This window comes from Anguilla rostrata, chromosome 10 (assembly GCF_018555375.3).
Source record: "Anguilla rostrata isolate EN2019 chromosome 10, ASM1855537v3, whole genome shotgun sequence".
NCBI lineage: Eukaryota > Metazoa > Chordata > Actinopteri > Anguilliformes > Anguillidae > Anguilla > Anguilla rostrata.
Window position 1 is genome coordinate 21,586,611 of NC_057942.1, and position 23,333 is coordinate 21,609,943.

General features: G+C 39.0%; 1 protein-coding gene across 3 annotated transcripts; it reads right to left on the minus strand.

Annotated features, from left to right (window-relative positions):
* Positions 1-8,352: 8,352 nt before the first annotated feature.
* On the minus strand, positions 8,353-23,243 carry fam78aa (family with sequence similarity 78 member Aa). Of its 3 annotated transcripts, none has more exons than XM_064297622.1 (2): positions 22,052-23,243; positions 8,353-10,068 (listed from the first exon to the last, which is right to left on the minus strand). In XM_064297622.1, the coding sequence occupies exons 1-2, from the start codon at positions 22,093-22,095 to the stop codon at positions 9,543-9,545; spliced, it is 570 nt and encodes a 189-aa protein (XP_064153692.1). In that variant the 5' UTR covers positions 22,096-23,243; the 3' UTR covers positions 8,353-9,542. The 3 variants fall into 3 exon arrangements, with proteins under 3 accessions (XP_064153692.1, XP_064153691.1, XP_064153693.1); XM_064297621.1 differs by having other exon boundaries at positions 20,897-23,243; XM_064297623.1 differs by lacking the exon at positions 22,052-23,243 and adding an exon at positions 12,587-14,922.
* Positions 23,244-23,333: the final 90 nt, after the last annotated feature.

A 23,333-nucleotide genomic window follows, 5' to 3' on the forward strand; every position in this document is an offset into this window, starting at 1 on the left:
CCTGACCAGAGTTTCTCTCCCCTTTTTATTACCTCCTTCCTTCACACCTGTTGTCAATCTACCCAAGCAGTCCACCACCTACAATTGCGCTCCCAGTTCCGCCTCTCATAGGTGTGGCCACTTAGTCGTCCATTCACACCACAATAACAGGAACTTGCGTGCGTTAAGTGAGGACCTGACATGGAGCCACAACAGTTTCCACGGTCAAATTGAGTCATGTTAAAATTTTATTAATCACCACTTTGACGTAATTTTCTACGTATGTGGCACACAGTTGATCTAAATTACATTTTATAAATGAGGCCCCAGGTGTAGTACCTAGTATGAAAGTTCACCAATGTCCTCTATTCTACTGCCCGCTTGTGGAAAATAACGCGCAGGCCAGTTTAGAGGGAGCGTCACGTGCATATTGCGCCCGACAATAAGCAGCTTATTTTTGTGAATTATAGGCAAATGATATTCGAATATATTTGAACACTAACTAATTACAAAAGCTAATATTCAAACTCAATTTCATAGCACTTTTGACAGCCTTAGTGTCCAGGTGCATCGCAAGATGTATTCTACAAAGTTTTTCTTTCCATAATTTAAAGCAGAACCTAACTGCGATGTGTTCAGTTAAGGGATGGCAAATAGGGGCTCTCAAACATCAAACACAGCATGTGCCATCTTTATTTGGTAACCAGCATTTCAGAAAGTGTGCTTATCTTGAATTAGGGCCTGGGCATGCCCTGATGAAGATCGGTTCTCGATCTAAACATTTTGGCTTTTTAGTTTATTTAGCCATTATAATAAAGGCTTTTTAACTTTACCCTTTTCCTGCTCTCCTCATTGGATTACTATATGAGTGCCTAGAACGCTCTTAGTTCTTTTTGGACTTGTTGTTCTTCCATAAGCCTGCTCCCCATCCCCTTGTCATGCTTTTATGTTATCTGACAATTCGGATCGTATGGGCCTGTAATTGTGAATGAAAAGGCATCACTTCTTCAGCATAGACCCAAATCTAAGCTAGCAGGATGCCACATATTTATACGCGTTTAAACATTGATAAAGCCTCTGGCCATAGGTACAATGTAAGTGTTATTAACTTATGAATTCAGATATAGTATTTCTGCATACATTTTAAGACTTTGAGCATCTGAGAGCTTCTGATCTTTCATAATGTCTTGGTTAATTGTATAATTTCATGTGATTTAAACATCAGGGCACTATTTTGGCTCCCTCTTTGGTGCTTGGCCAATCTGTCATTGAATTATACCAGCTGCTTGGTCCACATTTCATCTTACCGAATATTTCAAAACATATCACACAGATCATCAGGCAACCTGGTGTGTTGATCTTAATGTAGGTATCTTGTTTAACCAATAGAAGGTTGTGCATTATAATTCAGATCATCACTAAATATTGTCAGATAAATCTGAGGATCACATTCATGTATGAGTGTATCCAAATTAACCTCTATATACAAAAGGATCAAAATATTGATGCATTTTACAATCTGCAGCTCATTTAATGTAGCAAATTACAGTTTAATTAAAAAATGGTATAGTATTCACGGAACAAAACAAAAAAAAACAATGAATATTCAGTAAAGGCATTACAGGCATTTTAGCAGACACACATATCCAGAGCAATTTACATAACTTTTTACATAGCACTCTTTTATACAGCTGGATATATAGCAAAGCAGTGGAGGCTCAGTATCTTGCTCAAGGGTACAACAGCAGTGTCCTTACCCTGGGAATCCAACCTATGGCCTTTAGGTTACAAGACTAACTCCTTACACATCATACTACACTGCCGCCTGCAGGTCAGTGTAAAGATCAGTCTTGTGGCTATCTGGACAATGTTCCTCTTATTCAATACATAGAATGTTATTGCTGGGACCTACTTTTTAAAAAATGATTTTAATATCGATTTTAGTGTTTCTCTTAGTGACTTGTACCAGGGATGTCCAATCATATCCGAAAAGGCTAACACTAAGACATGTGATTCTCCTTTTTTATTGAAGTTTTCCAGAAAACCTCCTGGTCGATAGCTTGCATCATATAATTTAACTTTTACTTTAAAACAGAGCTTCACTCTGGGATGCATTTGATATTTACCCTGTTTATTTAGAAATCATACATTGTTATTGAAAAAGGGGGTGAAAACCAAAATTCCTTCCTGTGGAGATTTTGCCAGTAAGCCTGTAATTGAGTATGTCATCTTCCTCAAGTTGCCCTGAGCTCATTTAAAAACAGGATATGTGGAATGAGATAAAACTAAATGTTTGTTAGATGATAATTGATACACAGATGTCTCACACAGGAAAAATGGGAGAAGCTGTCCTGTTTAATTAAAGGATTGATCAGATATCAGAATGTACATTCTGCCGCTGTGAGAAACTCTCTTTCTGCAAGTGCAATATTTAACACATTGATCATATTGAGTGAATTCTGTCATTTTTTTTGGTCTTGTTTTTTTTAAATGTCAGTATTGACAGAGTGAAATGCCTTCTGGGTGCACTTATTGGTTCTTTCTCCACAATATTGGCATTGGAGGATAGCCTGAAGCTATTTTAAGAAAAAGGAGAGAATTTGATTTGCCTTTGAAAATGCAACAGTAAATAAGTTCAGTTGTTTATAAGGCTGGAAGCTGGTGTTGAATTAAATGAGTGATATGGAACAAGTGCTGGTTATCGAGAGCTCTATCATTAGAAATAAATGTTGTTGAATAACATTAACCAGTACTGCTGAGGCTCTTACTTTAAAGCCAATAGCTGAATAATTCTTTGGAGGCTAGTAATTAGAAAAAGGGGGTGGAGAAGGAACTAGTATCAGCATTCAGTGAGGGAAGAATGTTTTAATGAGAGCCATCGGAGGCATTCAGCAACACATGGTGCGTGGCCCCTCCATCGTTCAGAAATGCATACAATCTAGGTTTTGAAAGAAGGGGATCCTTGAATCCCATATCTCTGGCTCTGCAGCGAGCCGACAGTAAAATGTCAGGCATGTCAGAATGTTGGGGCTGTATTGTGTGACCCAAGAAAAGAGGCCAGAATAACCCTCCGCTCATGATGTCATCACAGGCTTTATGACCTCCTATGGGGGTCAAAACACCCAAGGGGCTTCAAGCTTAAATCAACATACAAGTATTAACTTTATTAATTGATAATAAAATACAGAGACAACATGTTGTATGTGATTTCCACTCAGGAAAAATATTGATATTTATTTTATGGATCTGTTGAGAAATTGTGGGACAGGGGTTCTCTGTGAGTATGCAATTCATATTGGGTACTTTTATTTTATAAAGCAAAGTCATTCTCTGAGAGAGGATGATATGCTGTCAGGTCACTGATTAGATGTTGGGTATACATTCTGGGAACAGATTCTATAATGAAGACCATACAGAGTTTGTCACACGTCAAAATGGTTTGTCATACTACATGCAATTTTTTGATTCAATAAAATGAGCTTCAAGGTCCCAGAGGTCTGCCTGGTGGCCTTTTCATGACTGGACACTCAGCTATTTTTTTTTAATTAGCTCATCAATTACAGCTCAATACTTATTCTTGTGCCCGACTGCAAAATATTTTATCGTGGTCTTCAAGTGAACTGTAATTAGTACATACACCTTATTAGCTATTTCATCATTGATAATTGGACCTGGATAACCTGCTTACACAATGGCCTGCCTTCAATGAAGTTACCCACATCTGGTCTAGAATCAGCTAACATGTATGTGATGTGCATTGTGTAATGTTTTTTTTTTGTAGAGAAACAGATTACCTTGATGTGACCTGGGCTCTATTTAATGTCTCACTGCCCCAATGAGTCTGTAATGTCTCAGCATGTTCCTGACATGTGAGAGCTGTCCCTCAGTTTCTCACAGGTAGGAAAACAGAAAGCATCCTAAGTCAAGTAAGACAAAGAATGTCCATTTGGTTTGTCTCTTTATCTGGCCTTTCAGCAAGGGATTGTGGGATATTTCTGACAGCAGGCAAATATATTGTATACTGAGCCCTGTTTTGTCCTCTTTGGCTGGAGGGAACCTAAGATTGCACAAAATAAATGTTTTTATTCATAGTTTCCATTGGCAATATATCTTTCATGAGCACCAGGCCAGGCCTCCTGTGTTCTTTAAGAATTTATCAGTTCTAACTTAAGCAGAAAGATTGGAATGAAGCTTATGTCTCAGGAAGCACATTTTTTGGAGGTATTATTCTGGTGCAACACAAGAATAATAAAACTGATGCAGGGAGACCATTCAAACTTGATTTTCATACTTTTGCACCCTTGCATGTTGAACCTTTTACGTTACAGTTAAAAATAAAGATAAACTGGCATCCATGCCTGTCAGGCAGGGGGACATCACCAGGAAGGGCATTGCTGCAGTGTGGTACCTTACGAAGGGGCCTGGCCTTTCGGAGATCCAGTAATATCACTGTGTTATAGGACAGATGCACATACACATGCACAGATACAGGCAAACGCTCAAACTCACACTGACACATACACACTAACACATATGCACCACACAGAGACGTGCTGTAAATAGCTCCACTGCTATAGCCCAGGAATGCTGTGAATGGACTAGGGGGCCCATGGTAGGCTATAAAGAGACTCTGATCTGGACCAGGCTGATGCAGAGAGCCACAGCTCTCAGGGATACTATCACTGTGCTTTCCACCAGGACGTTGAAGGTTCACAGCCCTAGGGAGGTTCTGGGCATGGTCTGGGCATGGTCATGATGGGGAGCACTGCTGTTGTGTCCAAAGTGCAAAGTGCCAAATAGAAACTTAAAAGCGGGTAAATAATGACACAGTATTATTTTCAGAATTTTAAAGGAAAGCAGGAGTTACACACCAGACATTTTTACTGATATAGACATAGAAAATAAAATAAAAAACTTCTACGCTGCTCAATTCAGATGTTTAGCTATTACTATTTCTTTCACTTGGGTTAGGTCTAGTTTGTTGGAAACATAATACAGTAGATCCATGTTTGACAATAAATATATCACTAGAATACTGCTAAGACAACATGACCTTGCATGGCAGTAACAGCAACTAGGGAGTATCACCATACAGTTCCTACAGCATTCTGATATGGTGACACGCAGTATTATTTGCTGATTTAGGAACTATAATGAGGCCATTATAATAGGAAACCAACTGGGGCTTTTCAAGAACTGTATAATGTTCATTATCCTTAAAAAGAGATGCCCTGTCACATAATGTGTTTTCCTATCAGACATATTTACCATAGTTAGTCCCTAATAAAAGTTTTCAATTTGAGAGACAAAAAGTAGATTTCGGTAGATTTATGATACACATCAGTCTGTCAGTCTATTGTTGAAATATGCATGCCTGTGGTTTCAAATGAGCCCTTGTTTGCGTTTATGTATACTTTCAGTAGCTGGACTTTCATCAGCCAGCACAGCAGGGGGCAGCAGACCTGCTGTGCAGGCCATTTAAATGGTTGCATGTAAAGCTACGGCAGTCTTTGAAGGCAGTTTAATACTGACTGATAAAACACTGTCACCCAAACTGATTATGGCTGATGCTCAAAGGAAAAAGTTTTTCACTGGTCAAAAGGTCATTAGAAACCTTTGTTGAGGGTGCACATTGTTTTTCCAGTGGTGGTTAACATGCTGGAGATGAACTGTGTACAATAAGTTTGCCACAACTGATGTGCATTTTGTGAAATCAAGAGTACAGCACGTAGATTATAAGGCACATTATGTTTGTTTTAGTTTTTTCTTTTTTAAAAAAAACATTTTTCTATACATTATACAGGTACCATGAATACTTACACACTTTCTTAGGTTTTGATACTTTAGTCTTGACAGTACACACACTGCCATCAACCATTTCTCTGCTATATGTTTCAACAAAATAATAAGGCCTTATTTAAGGGTAATGCAAAACGAGCAAAAAGTACTTGGGCAGATAGGGTTCAAACACAAAACAAAACTCCCATATACATGTTTTTTCACCAGTTTTTATTCATTTAAAAAATCTGTTTTTATTGTCTGGTGTTTTTGCCATTGAATTTGAATTTCCACAGTTTAAAATAATTGCCAGTGAAGCTACACTTTCAAGTTTCAATGTCAAGGAAACAATGTTAATAATACTGCAGGATTTCAAAATAGTAGAACAAGTAACTTCCCTGAAATCAAAACAATAAGAAACAACAAAGAAATAAATATGACATGGGTTGCAACTCCCTTTTTTGCATATTTTGTAAATCAGACTATGCAGCGTGTGAACGTGAGTGTGAGTACAAGTTTAGTTTTGTGTATGTAGAACTTGACTGTAGGTTTTTGCTGCGTGCATGGGCACTGTGTTCTTTGTGCTGCATTGTGTTGGGGGCTGACTGTGTTCTTTCTAAGACATGAGGCAGGTTGTTGTGCAGACACAAACTCCTGCAAAGGCCACAGTTTACTGCAGGCTGGTGCTACCAACAACAGCCTATGCCATGGGGTCCAGTTTAAATATAGACCACACCACTATAAATGGAACTGCAGTGGTAACAGAGACATTGAGATTTGCAGGCAGAGCAGTCCAACATGATTACCACATTTAAAGAAAACAATTCACATAACAAAACAGATCAATGGTTGAGCAGGCTTCACCTTTAAATAATATTTCTGAAATAATAAAATTATAAATTGCAGAGTGTTCAGTTAATGGATACTCATGTTTGCTTTGTGCCTGGGTGGTGAAGTCAGCCCTGAGTTTGGAAGAGAGAGGGAGAGAGAGAGAGAGAGAAATCTGTATGGGCGCTGAAAAGACTGGGGTATTTGTCAAATGTCATGGTCAAATGTCACATGGCTTATCAGTTGTGTGCATGTTCACACATACACACACATACACATGCCCAGTACAAGCTCTGCTTAATTAGCAATACAAAGGACATTATTACAGTGCAACAGTCGTTTTTCTCATTTCTCTCTGTCAGTCTTTGGGCTATGAGCCTGTCAGATTCTGTATGCATCTCTGCCTGTCTGTATGCATCCATCTGTATGTGCATGTCTGTTTATGTCTGCCAGTTTTGCACAGTTGCTGCTGAACCTTCCCACGGTTTGCAGAGCTGCAGTCAGCAGAATGACTGAACTGCTTGTGCTTGCACTCGGCAGCAGAATCACTGACGCGGGAATACCCCCTGGGGAGTGCCATTCTTCTGCACTTATTAAATCCCCCTCCATCTCTCTACACCGCTGGTTTTCATCATTGCTTATTAATAATTGTATTGATTGGGTGCTGGTGCTGCTGTTCCTCTTAAAAGCTGCTGATATTGAGGAGGTAGAGCGTTATGTGAGTGTGTTTGTGAGAAGGGGGGCAGGGGAGTTATACAGTTGATCCCACACCTCACACCAACAAAGAGTACATTCTACCGTGAATATGATTTGAGAGCAGTGGTGAGTAATGGACAAAGAACACTAAACTTCACCCAGAAATTCATTTTTGAGGGTAAATTGGTTTCTCCAATAAAATAATAATGTCAGAAATATCAACAGAAACAACAGAAATAACTTTTTAATATCTTCCATCCCAGAAAAATCTGCCTGAGATACACATCACCAGAGCAGCCACGCTCATTCTCAATTTGTTCCAGAGAATGTAATTCCCCTACCTGAATCTTTTGAGATTATAGAACAAATTCAATTTTTTTTGTCTTCAGACATATTCACCTGCCTCCCACACCCCCCCAACCCCAATCTCATCCCACCCTCACCCCCTCCTCCTCTACCACTCAAGAGAACAACTGTACAAGACTATACTTGACGAGCCAACTAGTGTGTTATCATTATTTCTAATTCATTATTTCTGAAACATGGCGTTGATAGCAGTTCCTTTAAAGAATAGGATGTAATGTATGATTGTGATGAGAATGCTAGATATTATCGTTTTGAGCATGAGTACACTGACAAGGAACTATAAGAGCATGAATGACAGTTACAACATGCAGCTGCTTTTGTGACCAACAGCCACAAAATTTGTGGGGCCTAATACTACACCATGCAGTGGGAGAAAGCTTCTTCTCCCGGGCAAGTGCTAGCTAAGCCCAATGAGACATGAAGGGCAGATTTATGACAAATAGGTAACACTTACATACCTTCAGTGGTTAGTTTGAATGATAGCTTGCTGCTCATGCTAGTGTTTAGATAGCATATTGCAGGTTAACATACCTAGTAAGCTAGCTAACATTTTATTGAAACTTCTCCAAAGTTTAATATGGATTATCCTTTTGTCTCATGAAATGTTGTCTCATGAAACATGTCCATGTTTAATGATACAATCTATAACAGCATACACCAGCATCATGCATCACACTCATAAGTCATAAATAAGAGAATGCTAAGGAAAGGTCGATGTGACATTTATTATTCCAATGATGAAAAAGTTGGTTATTGCAAAACCCAGTCATCCCATGAGCACTACTTACTGAAGTCCAATCCACATCTAATACAATCAAAAAGAGTGTAAGGAACTGTGGGTAACACAGAGGAGTGTTCTGGATGCAGGGTCTAGAAAATAAATACCCAGAGAACTACAACTTTAAACATTTTAAACCTTCCAACAGTGGATAGATCAACAAGATTGTCCTTTAAGGAAACTGAGTGCTGGCACACTGCTGATTGGTCAGTATATTTTGGACAGGGTCACATGAATTGACCCCTAACTTCTGGCCTCACCCTGAATATTGTGGCTGAGTGCAGTAGCAGGGACTGTAACCTAGGGGAAGGTGGGTTCAATTCTAGGAGGCAACCCTAGGCTGAGTCTGATTTCCATCAATGATAAATGATATATTAAATGAGTGTAAGCTAAAGATAAGTTGATCTGCACAGCAAATTATTTGCTGGAAATTATATAAAAGTATTCCATTGTGTTCATGTCCTCATCTATCACCCATGTGCCATGCTTCATCACCTTTGTCACCTCACCTCCATCAAAATAGCTTCCCCTTCCAGATCAGTTAGAGAGGGTTGCAGAGCTGCACAAAATTTAAGGCAAAAATGTCAATAAAACATAATGTAAATGTAAGGCTGCATGAACAAATGTCTTGCTTGTAAAAATAAATAAATAAATAAATAAATAAATAAATAAATAAATAAATAATAATAAAAATAAATAAATAAATAAATATTGCATATTCCCATATGTATTTTTTTTCATTATTCTATGTTTCCAAATACTGAGTAAAAATGATTCCCAACCATAACATCTTTTCAAGAAAAATATCTCCCTCCAGCCCATAAATACTCATAAGATATCTCTATATGTACATGACAATCTGTGATCCAGTGTCCAACAGATGCAATGTTCCACAAAAACAAAGCAAAAAAAGAAATTTTTTTTTGCAATGACTTAATTTAGCACAGTGATGCCCGTTTAAAGGTAGAATGGTTGAAATGATTGATCCCACTGTTACTTTAACCTCCAGAGTCCTGGTATTTCATAGCCTCTCTAAAAAAAAAAGGTCTGTAAAAGCACCCGAACAAACCCTGGTAGAGGTAAGATGGTGGACGGGAGTGGGAGCAGAAGTCAAAGGTCAGTATTTGGGTGGGATGACCAGTATGGGATCTCTGTTATACGGCCTCCACATGAGAACCTGGGCATCGTTGGCATTGGGTTTGACCAGGGCGTTGGCTGGGATTGGCTCGTTCCTGGGCAGGATCTGGGGCTGCTCCTGGGCCGTGGGCTCCACCAGACTGGACCTCTCGCCCAGTGGCTTGTCCGGGTCTATGTGGATGCATAGCTGCATCCGCCAGCGGATGGTTTGCAACACCAGCGTCTCGCCGGTCGCCTGGTTGATGGCCACCAGCCAGGTGGTGAAGCTCTGGTCTCGGCGAATGCCAGTGAGGAGGGGCAGGTTGCTGTCGCTGATGGGCACGCCCCACGTCACGCTGGGGTAGAAATTGTCATTCATGCTCACCGTGAACTTGGTGTCCCTCCTGGTGGGCCCCACGATGGTGCAGGTCTCTGTGGTGTTGCCGTACCAGGGGTAGTTCACGCCATCTGAGTCACTGATGGCCTGGATTTTGCCATCCCTGAGGTCTGGCAGCTCCCAGCTCGACCTTCAGAGGAAAACAAGGGAGCCAGAACTCAAGCACTCAGCTTCTCAGTACAGTGCAATGTGCAGGTTGTGCATAACTATGTAGAATTTGCAGGAGGTGCATGACTGTGTCGAACAGGGATACTCAAATTTGGCCCTGCTGGTTGCTTTTATGCCTGATAGCTTATTGATCAATTACTGTCACTGACTGGCTAGAGCTTTAACTCACCTTTTTTCTCAAGTTTAAACCTGCCCTGATCAGAGGGTAAGAATGAAAACCACCAGTACAACGGGCCTTGAGGACCAGATTTGTGTATTCCCTGGTGTAAAATTTGCTGGAGGTGCATGACTACGTAGAATCAGCAAGAGGTGGGGGAGAGCGGGGAAATAACTAACAGTTTTCATATTTGGCTCAATTCTGATAACACTACTAGAGATAGATTAATCATTTTTTGATTCAAACAACCTACATCCCTTGGCTATGATTACACACCACAATGACAATTTCTGGGACATACCATTCACTAGCAATCTGTCTGAAAATACATTGAGTGAAATGTTACATTTAACCCCAAGGTTGGGGTAAAAACTAACACGGCGTGGGGTACACCTAACAGTCTTAATAGCTTTAAAAGTTCACACAAAGTAAGGCAATTCAATACAATTCCATGTTGTATGATACAAAGTGTCTTTAATTTATTTTTTGATTATATTAATATTCTTTTCGTGGGGACCTATATCATTGGCAATCTATCACAAAACTGTACAACCCTGATTCCCTTCTAAAGTCTGTTCAATCCAAACAGTATCAGTCGATGTCCTAAAGTTAAAGTTGAGTTAAATATACTGTATGTACAAAGATCCAGTCTGAGTTGAACAAACCCATTGAATTAGTTCATTAATATTCCACTGACACCAGGCTAACAACCCTGTTCGGTTTAACCTCACATGGGGGGTGTCTGCACTTTTGCCCGGCTAGCAATCCCAGCAACACACATTTGGATTACTTGACATTGGATTACACACACACAATACAGTAGCTGAAAAACACTTCACGTAAAAAAATTCACAAGCATATAGCCAAAACAGACTTTGAACTCTCTGCCATTTGTTAGAGAAAAGGGGATGGAAATTCTGCGTGTTTAACCGGAAATATGTCATTCAAGCTCAATGCATCTGCCTAAAAAGTCATTTTACATTTTACCCTGTGAGGTTTTGCCCCATTCTTCACTACGTGACTGGATAAAGTCTTAAAGAGGTAGGTGCATGACGGAATAAAATCTATCTGCGTAAAATCTGCGTAGAGATGCATGAGTGCACACTAGCTGCTGTGTCTCCAGGGAGGAGGTTCACCACACAGCGGCTGCAGGTGGGTTGGCTCAAAGACATCTCTGCCGCTTCAAACAAAAGCAGCAATACAACACCAGAGCAGCCTGTGCGCCCTTCCTCTCTGCATCGATTCACATGCTGCAGGACAAGAAAGGTGACCTCTCTCTGAGAACACTGCAGCATCAGTCTGCACCCACATAGCAGACGACAGATGGGGTATTTACCAACAGCCATCTTATACACACAAGCATTATCGGTGCAGTTAACTGTCAGCATATGAATATTCGGAAAAGCTCAAATAAAAAGAAAGGAGGTAAGCACCTCTGTGAATATGTGTGTGGCCTGCAGAATCCAAATCTAAAAAAGGCTCTACACACAGAAATATGCTACACTTCTTTTCATTCATGCCAAACCAAACAAAATGTCACACCTAATAAAGATCTTTCAGGTCTGAATGTTGTTTGGTTTGGCATGAATTAAAAATTGGGTGCACACTCTGATCCTGGAGGGTGCGTGCTGTGTTTATTCTAACCTTAGTTTTAGTTTTTTGACAGCTCTATAAGCCATACTAGTTCACTTCTGTGCTTGAGCACAATAAAATCTTTAGAATGCACTTGCAGTCTGCAGCTGTAGCTGATGCTTTTACAAATTGCAGATCACAATGATTGACCTACTTCAATAATTAATAGCAGAATTATCCTGACATGAAACAGCCATTGTAGTGCACCCTCAAATTAAAGAAGAGGAGCAAAATTCTGTGTGTGCAGCCTCTTTTTGGGATTTTTATGCAGCACACCTTTTTTCCCCACCAACAGACAAGAGGACGGATGGGCATGTCACTAGCTTAAAAGAAAGTGTGAGATGTGAGATTGAATTGCTGTACCCATTTATATACTTTCTGGGCTTGGAAGGCTTCCGTAAGTATAGAGAGAGGGGGTGGTGCAAAGTGGGAAGAAGAGGAAAAAGAAAGGGAGAATAAGGCACGGAGACAGAGAGTAGTTGGACAGACATTTTGAGATGGAGGGAAGATAACTAGCTGTCCAGACAGTTTTTAAGAGCAATTGATAAACGATGCTATATAGAAAATGGCAGTAATAGCCATCTGTATTTTTCCAAGGAATAAATAAGTTAAAGGTTGAATCCTTGTGTCGACTGGCTGTTTTCAGATATTTGCTCACACAACAGAAACACGGAAAAAATGAATCACTTACCCACAGCCTTACAATAGTGACATGGACATCCGTCCTCTTGTCTGTTGTTTTATTTTTTTTAATAGGTCTTGGCAGAGCAAGTTTCATGATGTCCAGCCCAACACATGCACACTTCACTCAGTGCTCTGCTTTTGTTTCTGAAAGTCCATGTTCTCCTGCCCATGTCCTGATTGACTACTGTCAGCTACACTGACCACATCCACAGCAAAGCCTTCTTTAGCTGGGCACTAATCGCACTGGCAAGTTAACAGCTGTTATTTATAGTGCATCACAGTGTTTGACTGACAGTGTAGAGACTGATGATGTAATCTGTGATTTACAATGGGTAGAATTTCACTTTGGTATACAAATGAGGTAGCACACATAGTGAGCTGGGAAATGACTCAGGTTTGACACAATGGAACATTTGAATAAATTGATTCAAACAGATTCAGTGTTATTACATAACATTACAGGCATTTAGCAGATGCTCTTATCCAGAGCAACTTACACAACTTTTACATTGTATCCAATCATACAGCTGGATATATACTGAAGCAATGCAGGTTAAGGACCGTCGAATCGAACACTATGAGCCGCTTGAACCTTCAGCTCCATATTGGCATCTGCTGGTGTACGGCAGTCAGGACAATATCATTGTTGTTGTCTATACGCGCCTGCTATCTTGGGTAGAAGATATTAATCTGCATTTTGTATGCGCTGTAAAACTACAGAAAATCTTACTCAAACACTTTGCCACTGCAGTTTTTCTAATTCGATTTAAGCAAACACTAAAGACAAAACAGTTTGAGTTCAAATAGGCAATAATTTCCCCAAACCTCTTTTTCAAAGTAGGCTGCCAATAATATTTTTATTTTATGTGTTATTATTAATATTATTAATATGATTCTATGATTTTATCAAGGTTGAACAGGGAAATACATTTATGCCAATGTCCCACTTGCCTTGTCATTTACTTGTCACATGCTGAGAACGCAAAAATAATAATTTGCTTATTTTACAAGCCTATTTATTTATTTTTTATTCATTTATTTATTTGAGTAACTTATATAACTGCAAAATAAAGCTAATTTTCTATACACTTTTGGAAATGGAAAAGGTAGTTTTATCAATAAAGACATAATGTACTTTGGAAGTATACACTTGAATTATACATCTACATTATACATCTGACTTTGAATCTAATATCCCTGCTCTCTATAGCACAATTTTGGCAACACGTGATTTCATCGGAGTAATTGCAATCTGTACATTTTAAATGTGGCCCTGGTTAGCCAGATTATTTACATTTTAAGGTTTTCAGCGGTTAGCAGTATGGACAAGAAGAGTTCAGTCAATACTTAACTCTTACTCTTCATGTACTGCAGTGGTATTGGATTAGCTATCATTAAAAACAAAACTGATGTGCTCATGATTTCTTCTGATGACCCACAAAGATTCATTGGCTGTCTTTTCTTACTGATCCATGAATGTAGCCCACCATGTCTAGCCTACAAAACCATAACCTGTTTTAGAAACAACTGACTCCTGAAGGGTATTTTATCATGCAGGAGTTAACCTGACAATTTTTGCAGACTAAATGTCTAGAAATAACTCTGGTTACTTCTGATTATAACAGATTGGTCCATATTCAAACAAAATGTTAACTGGTGAACAGTGTAATAGCCTACTGTACCATGAACCATTTATTTTATTTTATTTTATTTATTTTAGCATTTTTATCTCAAATTGTATCTTAAGTTTTGGTACGCACTTCTCGTTTAACATTGTTTCTTGTCAATCACATTAGCATTTGTATGGGATGCACATTGAACTGAATTTACTTGTATGAACAGTGCCATTTGAATAAAGTTTGTTTGATTGATTGATTGAAAGATTAAGCCCCTACTTACTAGCCAATTTTGGCAGTTGTATACATTCTCAAAATCATCTGCAGTGTAATGCCCATTGAGATATACTATATACTGTACTATATATACTATATAACAAAGTCCCCCGAAGATGTATATGTGTTGGATAGGCTACTTGCATACCTAAACTCTAGTACCTGCTTAAAATTTTGGATAAAAGCACCTTCTAAAAATGTAACACAATGCACTGAACATGGATGTGAATATTTGTGACCCATATTTTAACCAAATGCATCATTCAAGCATATATATTTTGGTCAATTCCAGCACTGTATAACACCTTTATAAGCATGAGTTTCTTGTTATACTGCATGCTGTGTAAACAATATGAAACCATGCACAAAAAAATACGACTTATCACTTGATGGCAGACATAAAAATAAATGTATACATACTTTATAATGTGACCTAAACTGGCAGTAAAAGCAAATCTAATCAACATGCTAACACAAAATGATTCCACAGCAAAAATCTTGGTAGAATATTTCATTTTTGAGTACTGTATTTCAATATTTAAAATACAAAACCTTTCTACAAAATTGTATATCAAATGCAAATACTTCATATATACACACTGTGTGCATGAGGGTATGTGTGCATATTTGTGAGTATATGTGCATGTGTGCCTGTACTTGTAGGAGTGTGTGTGTGTGCGTTCGTGTATGTACTGTATATGTGCATGAGTGTTTCTTTTTGGAGCTTTCCCCTTTGTGAAGGCGCAGGATATCTAAAATGTGTTAAAAGAGTTCCAGAGCAGGGCTTCATAAAGCCCTGCAGATCCACTCTGCTCCATTTGCTGATTAAATAAATGGCATAACACTGAGCTCAGCTGTTAGGGAAACTAATCCACCTACTCTGGCCAACATGTTCTCTGCCGTGAGCAGAAATGTTTCCCAAACAAAATTCACAAGTGAAAAATATTTAATCATTAGAACAGTGGATAGAGGCAAGAAGATGTCAAGCATTTATAAGCTTTTTTGGTTCTTCCTGTCACCAGGCCCTGGAGGCAGGGGGGTGATGTCCTGGTTTCTGCAACAGAGGAAACAATCCCTGGAAACGTGACCATAAACAGAAGCCATATCCATTTGTCCACACTCACCCAATTCCTTAGGGCTGGGCCTCTGGATCTGTGTCCCCACAGTCAGATGCATTGTCTGGACAGTGGCCCATATATTACCCCCTACTCCCCTCTCTCCTAACATGCGCATGTCTCCTAAAATAAGGATGTTTTTTAAGAACAAAAAGCTATTAAGCTGAAGATTCAATCAGCAGGCTAATTTGTGGCAGAATTTTGATGATGATGGGGTCATTAAATTTGGCTAGATGCTTTTTCTGTGTTATATCAATTGACATCATCTGCCATTTCTGCTTGGTTTCCTTTAAAAAAAAGGATCACATGACAACAACAGTGAGCAATACTCTCTGTAGCACTGAAATGATTCTTATGGCATAGAAACATGCCTGTCCATACTAGCTGATTAGTTCATATATGTGTACAATACAGTAGATTTTTGGAGGCATGAAGGCATCATGGGAAATGAGACCCCTATATGACAGGGAGATGTGTCACTTCATTTCACTTCACTACACTCCAGTCCACTTTATTGGGCTTTGTTATGGTTTCCACACATTTCCCTCTGTCTGCACAGTAATTCAAATAGCTTTAAACTGAACAAAATGTCAGCACTTACACCCTTAACCCCACCCTTACCCCACCCTCAACCACATACACACACACACATACAGTACACACACACTAAAGCATACATACTGTACATGCAGACATATACAAACCAACATCCACACACATAGATACACACTCATGTCCATTGAAAGCATCTTGTTTTGAGCAGTTTTTGCAATCTCTTAAAGGGGAATTACACTTTAAAACACATATGGACTTATTTTATTTCTAATTTTCTTCTAATGAATGTGTTGACCTTCATTTTTTGATTAGTTATTTTGTTTTGTTCATATTTTACAATGTTTTGTTGCTTACCTTTACAAATTTAGGAAGTAGACCTAGGCAGCATATCATTGTACGACTTCAAAGCTATGCTTTTCTTTGAAGAAGAAAAAAACGGAAACTGTACTCCTATGTGAACTTGCGCTAAACAAAAAATAGGTCCTTGTTTCTAACGTTAGACATTTAAAACGAAATAACTAATCGAAAAATGAAGGTCGACACATTTATTAGAAGGACAATATAAACAAAATAATCCCATAAGTGTTTGAAAGTGCAATTCCCCTTTAACACAGGACCCAAAGAATCCAAAGAAGGCTAAAATGAGTTGAGAGCAGTTGGCAGTTCAGTATTTTAACAATTAAGCTTGTTTGAAAGGAAAGGGGTCAAAGCCAAAAACTTTCAGGTTTTCAAACAAGTGCAATGAGCAGACATCACAGCAACACTAATCTACCATTAGAATACTACTTTTACATTTCCTGTTGCTTCATGAGTTGAAAGATTTTTTGAGTGATCAGGCTAAGGGACAAAATGAAACATTACTTTTTTCCATCCCCTTAGCTTGTGTCCCTTCGGTGAAATCTTGGTGCAGACTTTTGTGTGTTTTTACAGTAAAATAGAATAAAAGAAAAACAATTCTAACCTTAGAAATATTTCCAAACATTCACAGGAGTTTGGTACTCCACTACCAAACATATTTTTCATTGAATGCGGCTTCATTAAAGTCCATGATTAGAAAAGCAACTGGATAAATACTAATTTATTTCTGTCAACAGTTTATTTGCTTATTAAAAACCCATTCAGGTCTGTAAGTAAAGGCTGAGGCTTTTAGCACAAATTGTGGCAAGGTAAATATGGGCCATGTCCTTAGCTATTACTGGGAGTTCTCATCTGCAGTGAGCTTAGGTCAACCTGGTTTACTGATGCATAAGCAACACCTAGTTATTACTATGTGGCTCAGTTTATACAACATTCTGGTAAATGTGAGGGCATTAAACAAGTGCCTGTGCTTCATCTACAGTGCTCTCTTTAAAAGTACATTTGGCATAACCCTGATCCAAAGCACAGAATAATGAAGAAAGGGGGGGGGTTGATGTTGGAACATTATTGAATCTTGCACATTATTTGCTCGTTTTTATTTCTTTAAATGTCTGGGAGGTGTTTATATGTACACTTTATCTACTCCATTAATATTTTTACTATATTGAATATTACAGTCTCTCTAGGAAATTAAAGAAAATCTGAATGTGTTGTCTTAGTAGGCTATGGGCCTATTGACATTCTCTAACCTGCACAAAGCAAACTGATAGTGAAGCAAGATTAAACCAGACAATAATCAACTACTTTAAAGGCAGTGATGGTCCTGGTGTGTGGGACAGCAACCTGTTTTTCAGGTCATCTGGCATACAAGCAATGCCACCTATCAGCTCAATCACCAGGGCCCAGGAGTTCAAAACTCAATCAGATCCAATCAGATTTTGAAATCCCATAAGAAAAAGAAAAGGTTGTTCACATTTGTAGGGCCATAAAAATTGACTCAAAAAGTTACATATTGCACCTTGAAAGCCCCCCGATTATAATATACAATTTGAAGGTTAGAAAATCGTAATCTTTTTCAGTAATGTTCCAGTGCTTTAAAGCACTGATAATCAGGATCTGGTAATCTTGAAGTCTGAATCTGGATCAGGGTGATCCTATCCTGAATTTCTTTGAAATACCAGGACAAAATCTGGCTGAGTTGCCTGATCCTGGATCACAAAATATGGGATTTCTAAATCTGATTGGGTTTCAGAGGTATGTTTCAGAATAACGAGTAGCAGTTAGAATATCATGTTTTAATTCAGTTTGTAGGGAAGTTACAAGCACAAAAAAAAAAAAAAAAAACATCCATCCATCCATTATCAATACCCGCTTATCCTGGGCAGGTGCTGGAGCTTGTCCCAGCATGCATTGGGCAAGAGGCAGGAATACACCCTGGACAGGCTGCAAATCTATCACAGGTCACACACCATTTACTCACCATTCACTCACACACTCATACCTATGGGCAATTTAGAGTATCCAATTAGCCTACCTGCATGTCTTTTGGACTGTGGGAGGAAACCAAAGAACCCAGAGGAAACCCACACGGACACGAGGAGAACATGCACACAAAAAACATACCTGACCAAAATATATCTGGCTGTATTCCTGTGACAGTACGGGTAGGGGGGACCCAAACTCAGAGGAAAAAAAAAAAACAAACTCAAAAGGGAAAATTAACAAAGACTTTACCAACACGACAGGCAAACAAGTAGGGAACAGAGAAGGCCACGAAGGGCAAAAAACACTCAAAAAATATCTAAATAAAACAGAAAACAAGAGGAACTCACAAACATGGGCAGGGCAGAACACAGGCAGGTAGAGGACAAGGGCAGGTCAAACAGAGCACAAGGGCAGGTCAAACAAACACTTCTCAGGAACAAACACACAGGTAAAAAACGCAGGCAGGTACATACGGTTGAAACCAACAGATATCGGGAACAAACACAAACAGGTAAAAGAACACAGGCAGGTATAAATGGTCTGAACATACATCGGTAACAAACACAAGCAGGGCAGAACACAGGAAGGCAGAGCACAAGGGAAGGTCAAACAAAACACAAATCAGGAACACAATACAGGCAGGTACATACGGTTTTCAAACAGAATTCAGGAACAAACACAAGAAGGCAGGTACGTGAAAGTCGGGAAACAAACACAAGAAACCAGCACCCGAGTCAAGGGAACAGAGAACTTAAATAGACAGGGGTAACAAGACACAGGTGAACTCAAAAAACAATCAAACCAGAAGGAGGGGATAAGACACAGGTGGGAACAATGATGGGATAACGAGACAATGAAACAATCATACAATTAACAGGGGGGGAGCAGGACACAAAACAGAAGTGCCGCCATCTGGCGGCCCAACAGGGGAAACACAGACAGGAAAACAGGACCATGACAATTCCTGTATGAAATACAAGAACCAATAGCACCTGGAGAGGCAATAGTTCTTCTTTCTTGCACACTGAGGTGCGCGAACACTCTTGATGGTTCTTAGGGTAAAAAAAGACGTAGGTTCCAATGCATGCGAGCATGAGCTTAAGGTTGACGGGTGTCCCTTGTTCAAGGTACTTAACTAACTCCAAGACTTCATGGAAATTAAAATTTTGACACAGTCAAAAAACAGCAAGACTCCATAGCCATAATGTGATCTAAGACTAAACTACGGAAGCTCACGTCTGTTTGAATAGCATCCTCTCTTAAAGAAACGGTAACCAATTTCTCTCTATTAAACTCGGTGTAAATAATCTGTGTACATACAGTACAAATAGTTAAAATTACTGAAAATACTACAGTTCAAATTATACAAAATAAATATTTAAATATTGCTAATAATTATGTAAATATAACACATGCATTTATCCATTTTTAAATTTGGCTTCTACAACAGGTATGGTGCAACTATATCAATAGACAACATTGTTTTAGCCGTGATGCTTCACTTCACAAGAGCGCTCAATTACTTTGTTGAACAGTTTGGTTATATTTACTCTTAATCACTGAAGCTGAATACCTTTCAGTGGTACTATACTGTACTTTATACAGGGGGCTCAAATAAATATAAATAATTGAAAGCCATTATTTGAATTTTATATAATTGTAAACCCATTACTTCTCTCCCCTTTGCAACAAATACATCTCTAGACCTTATTATAAGTATCAAAGAATGGTTCTAAATAAGTGATGCCTAATATGGAATATTTTTAAATTCAGTCCATCTAATTAATTCGGAGGCCAGATGCTGGATGGTGCCACGCAGCAAGGTTTGAAAAGCTCAACAAATAGGGTTATATTGTCTCCAAATTAGATTATTTAAATTAAATGCAATAACTGGATGTAAACTTAGATCACCTTCAAACACCAGTTGGCTCAGAAATATGCCCAGTATAACTCTCAAGACCACCAATCAAGCATTGGCTATTATCTAACATTGACTATCACTCAGCTGTATCTTGGCCAAGAATCTCTGTGCTGTTGGTACTTATTTCCCACCACTGTGGAGCAAGACTGCAAACAAGAGTCATTTAGGCTGACATGAAACATTTTGCCGTTAGATATGGTCCCACGGGCTTGCTCTGTGTTATTTATTGTACATAACATTATTGTAAAGATTACATTTAAAATACTAGCCACTTATAAAACTGAATATTTCATTCTAAAGCAAAAGAAAGTGTTCAGATTCAATATTTTGCACAAATTAACGTCCCTGACCGACGCAGGATCTGAATGTGCAATCTCTGCGTTACACGGATTGGTCCAACTATTACCATACATACACAATGTTACTGTATGTCCGCTAGAGAGATTAGAAGTTGATAGACAATACAACATATAATAACATTTTATACTTACACGCCATTATTTCCATACATGTTGTGAAACTCCATGTGATTGCACGCTTGAATCCAGCCTATGGTCCAGGTCTCTTTTACCGACACGCGTGGCACAAATACTCGCGCAGAGGCTCTGAAGTGCGGGGTCCGGTATCTAAGAACCACATTCGAGGACTCGTCGATACTGGTGCGGTTAGAGTCGATTGAAGCGTTCACATCGAGGACGATTAGACTCTCACGGAAACTCTTGGGTTTACACCGAATGCTCTGAAGGCAGCCCATTGCACGAAAGATAAAAATGTTTCACAAGTACACACAGGCGTCCCCAGGATAAGGACACATGGATTTATGTGAATGTACGCCGTGAAATCACACACAAGAAGGTCTTATTGGTTATTTTCCTATGGACGCTGAGTTTCAGATTTCTTGCTACAGTTTGAAATGGGCACCGGTCTATATAGCCTAATCCAAAAGAATAATCCACTCAGCATAACGAAACGGGTTGTATTTTTATAGCACTTAAATAAAGTATCTTATTTAAAATTATGCCAGTATATTGTCAATTTTTCCGGTTTGGCACAGACAAAAGATTGTAATATTGGACTGTTTCGGGTCTGTGATTAAATCTTCCTCCATGCATTATGTGGGACGTTTGAAACGATATTTTCTGGTCTTTGATTTGTTTTTGTTTTCTTTTGTTTTTGTTTTTTTTTGTTTTTTTATATAGCCCATGCATTTTTGTTCGAAATACACCTTTCCCCATCCATTTCATCGCAGTCTTTAGACATTGACGTCCAAGGTGACACACACTTCGGTTCTTGCTGTTATCGATGTTGTCTGACTGTAGGCTATTTTAAAATATTTCATTTTCTCAAAATGTAATAATAGGCTATAATTGTTGTGTGATGGCACGAACATGTTCCTTTCCGAGCTACATCCATGAGTACTGAATGACTAGTCTGTATAACCGTTCAGTTTCTTGCAAACTGAGAAAGAGTACAAACTAAAACATCTGATCTAGTAGTGACTCAAACTGAGAATAATAATAAATAAAAATCTTCACACGCATCCGTTTGTAAATAAATAAATGAGACATAGTCTACCACCTGCCGGTTACACAAGCCCGCGTTTAAATAGAACTGACAGGATTAAAGGCAGGCTATAAATGACTGACCTATCCAAATGCACGCTCCTGAGGAGCATTCCCTTCGTTATCATCCTGTGGTTCTCAAAGGCGACGTTATGATTAAACTCCTTGTCCTGTTTTGCACTTTATAGTCCGGTTGATGTGTCATCAGGGTAAATTTGTTTCACGGACAGTGTACACAAAAAACCCAAATGATACCCAGTCGAAACTCTCCTTAGCGTCCCTTTCTTCGGCCATTAAGGAATCATACATAGGCTACAGAAAGGTTTTTATTGTTAAATTTAAACGTAAATTATGCCGGCCGGGAAGCCTTCTCGGTTCTTGTCCAGTGCGATGTTTCGGACATAAATCTCCTGAGTGTTTCATCCCCAACTGTCCCACCGCAACCACTGCAGGTTCCCATCTCATGTAACTCTCTATCCCAGCTTCTGCGTCTGTTTTATCCGTGCAGCTTTCAAACGACACTTCCTGTCCCCGTTCTCAGCATCACGGGAAGTGTAGTGTCAGCATCCAGGTTCCAGCTGCAGAATTCCTTCTGTTCCGTTAATGATTAATATCATTAAAAATGGTGGTATTTTCACGTGTTTGATGCTAGTTTAAAGATTTGTTTAGCTGATTCCAATGATATAAACTCTTAAACAGCAAATGCGAGCATGTAGCCTACCGTACAACAGGGTATTTGGCTAATCCTTGCCTGATTAAACAATTTATTTTCCCCACTGAAAGACGTCACATGTATGCTATTCTTCAATTCGACAAATAGGCCAAATCATGTTCCGGTTTAAGCCGCAGAAATAGCACCAGTGAACTGAATTGTTACAGTTGTAACGGACTGACATTCACTTTTTCGTCAATCCATATGTTCACTTTTGTTCGTTTACTTGGTTTGAGAGTGGTGTAGGCTGCATACCACTGTCCATGGAAATTAGTGAATGTATGCTACGTATTAATCGATCAATTACTGCCACTGTAAAGTGTGTTAACGTAGCCAAAGCCAAAATACTGATTCGCCTTGCGGAACGCAGTGTTTCCTTCAAGCACCATGGAGAACTCCCAGCTGGAATAGCGAATGAAAAAAATCTAGGGGAGGGGGAGGGAGCAAATTTGGATGTAGGATTTGCTGAGGTGAAAGACTCTGCATTGCCCTTTAGGTACATCAACACTTTGATCAATGTACGTTTATAAGGGTGAGTGAATGCTTCTGATCAGGATGCATAAATATAGAAATGCACACAGCTGTTTTCCATCAAATTCAGCGCATGACAGGGATAGAACAGAGCCGCATTTCGAACTGGGTCGATAAACTGAA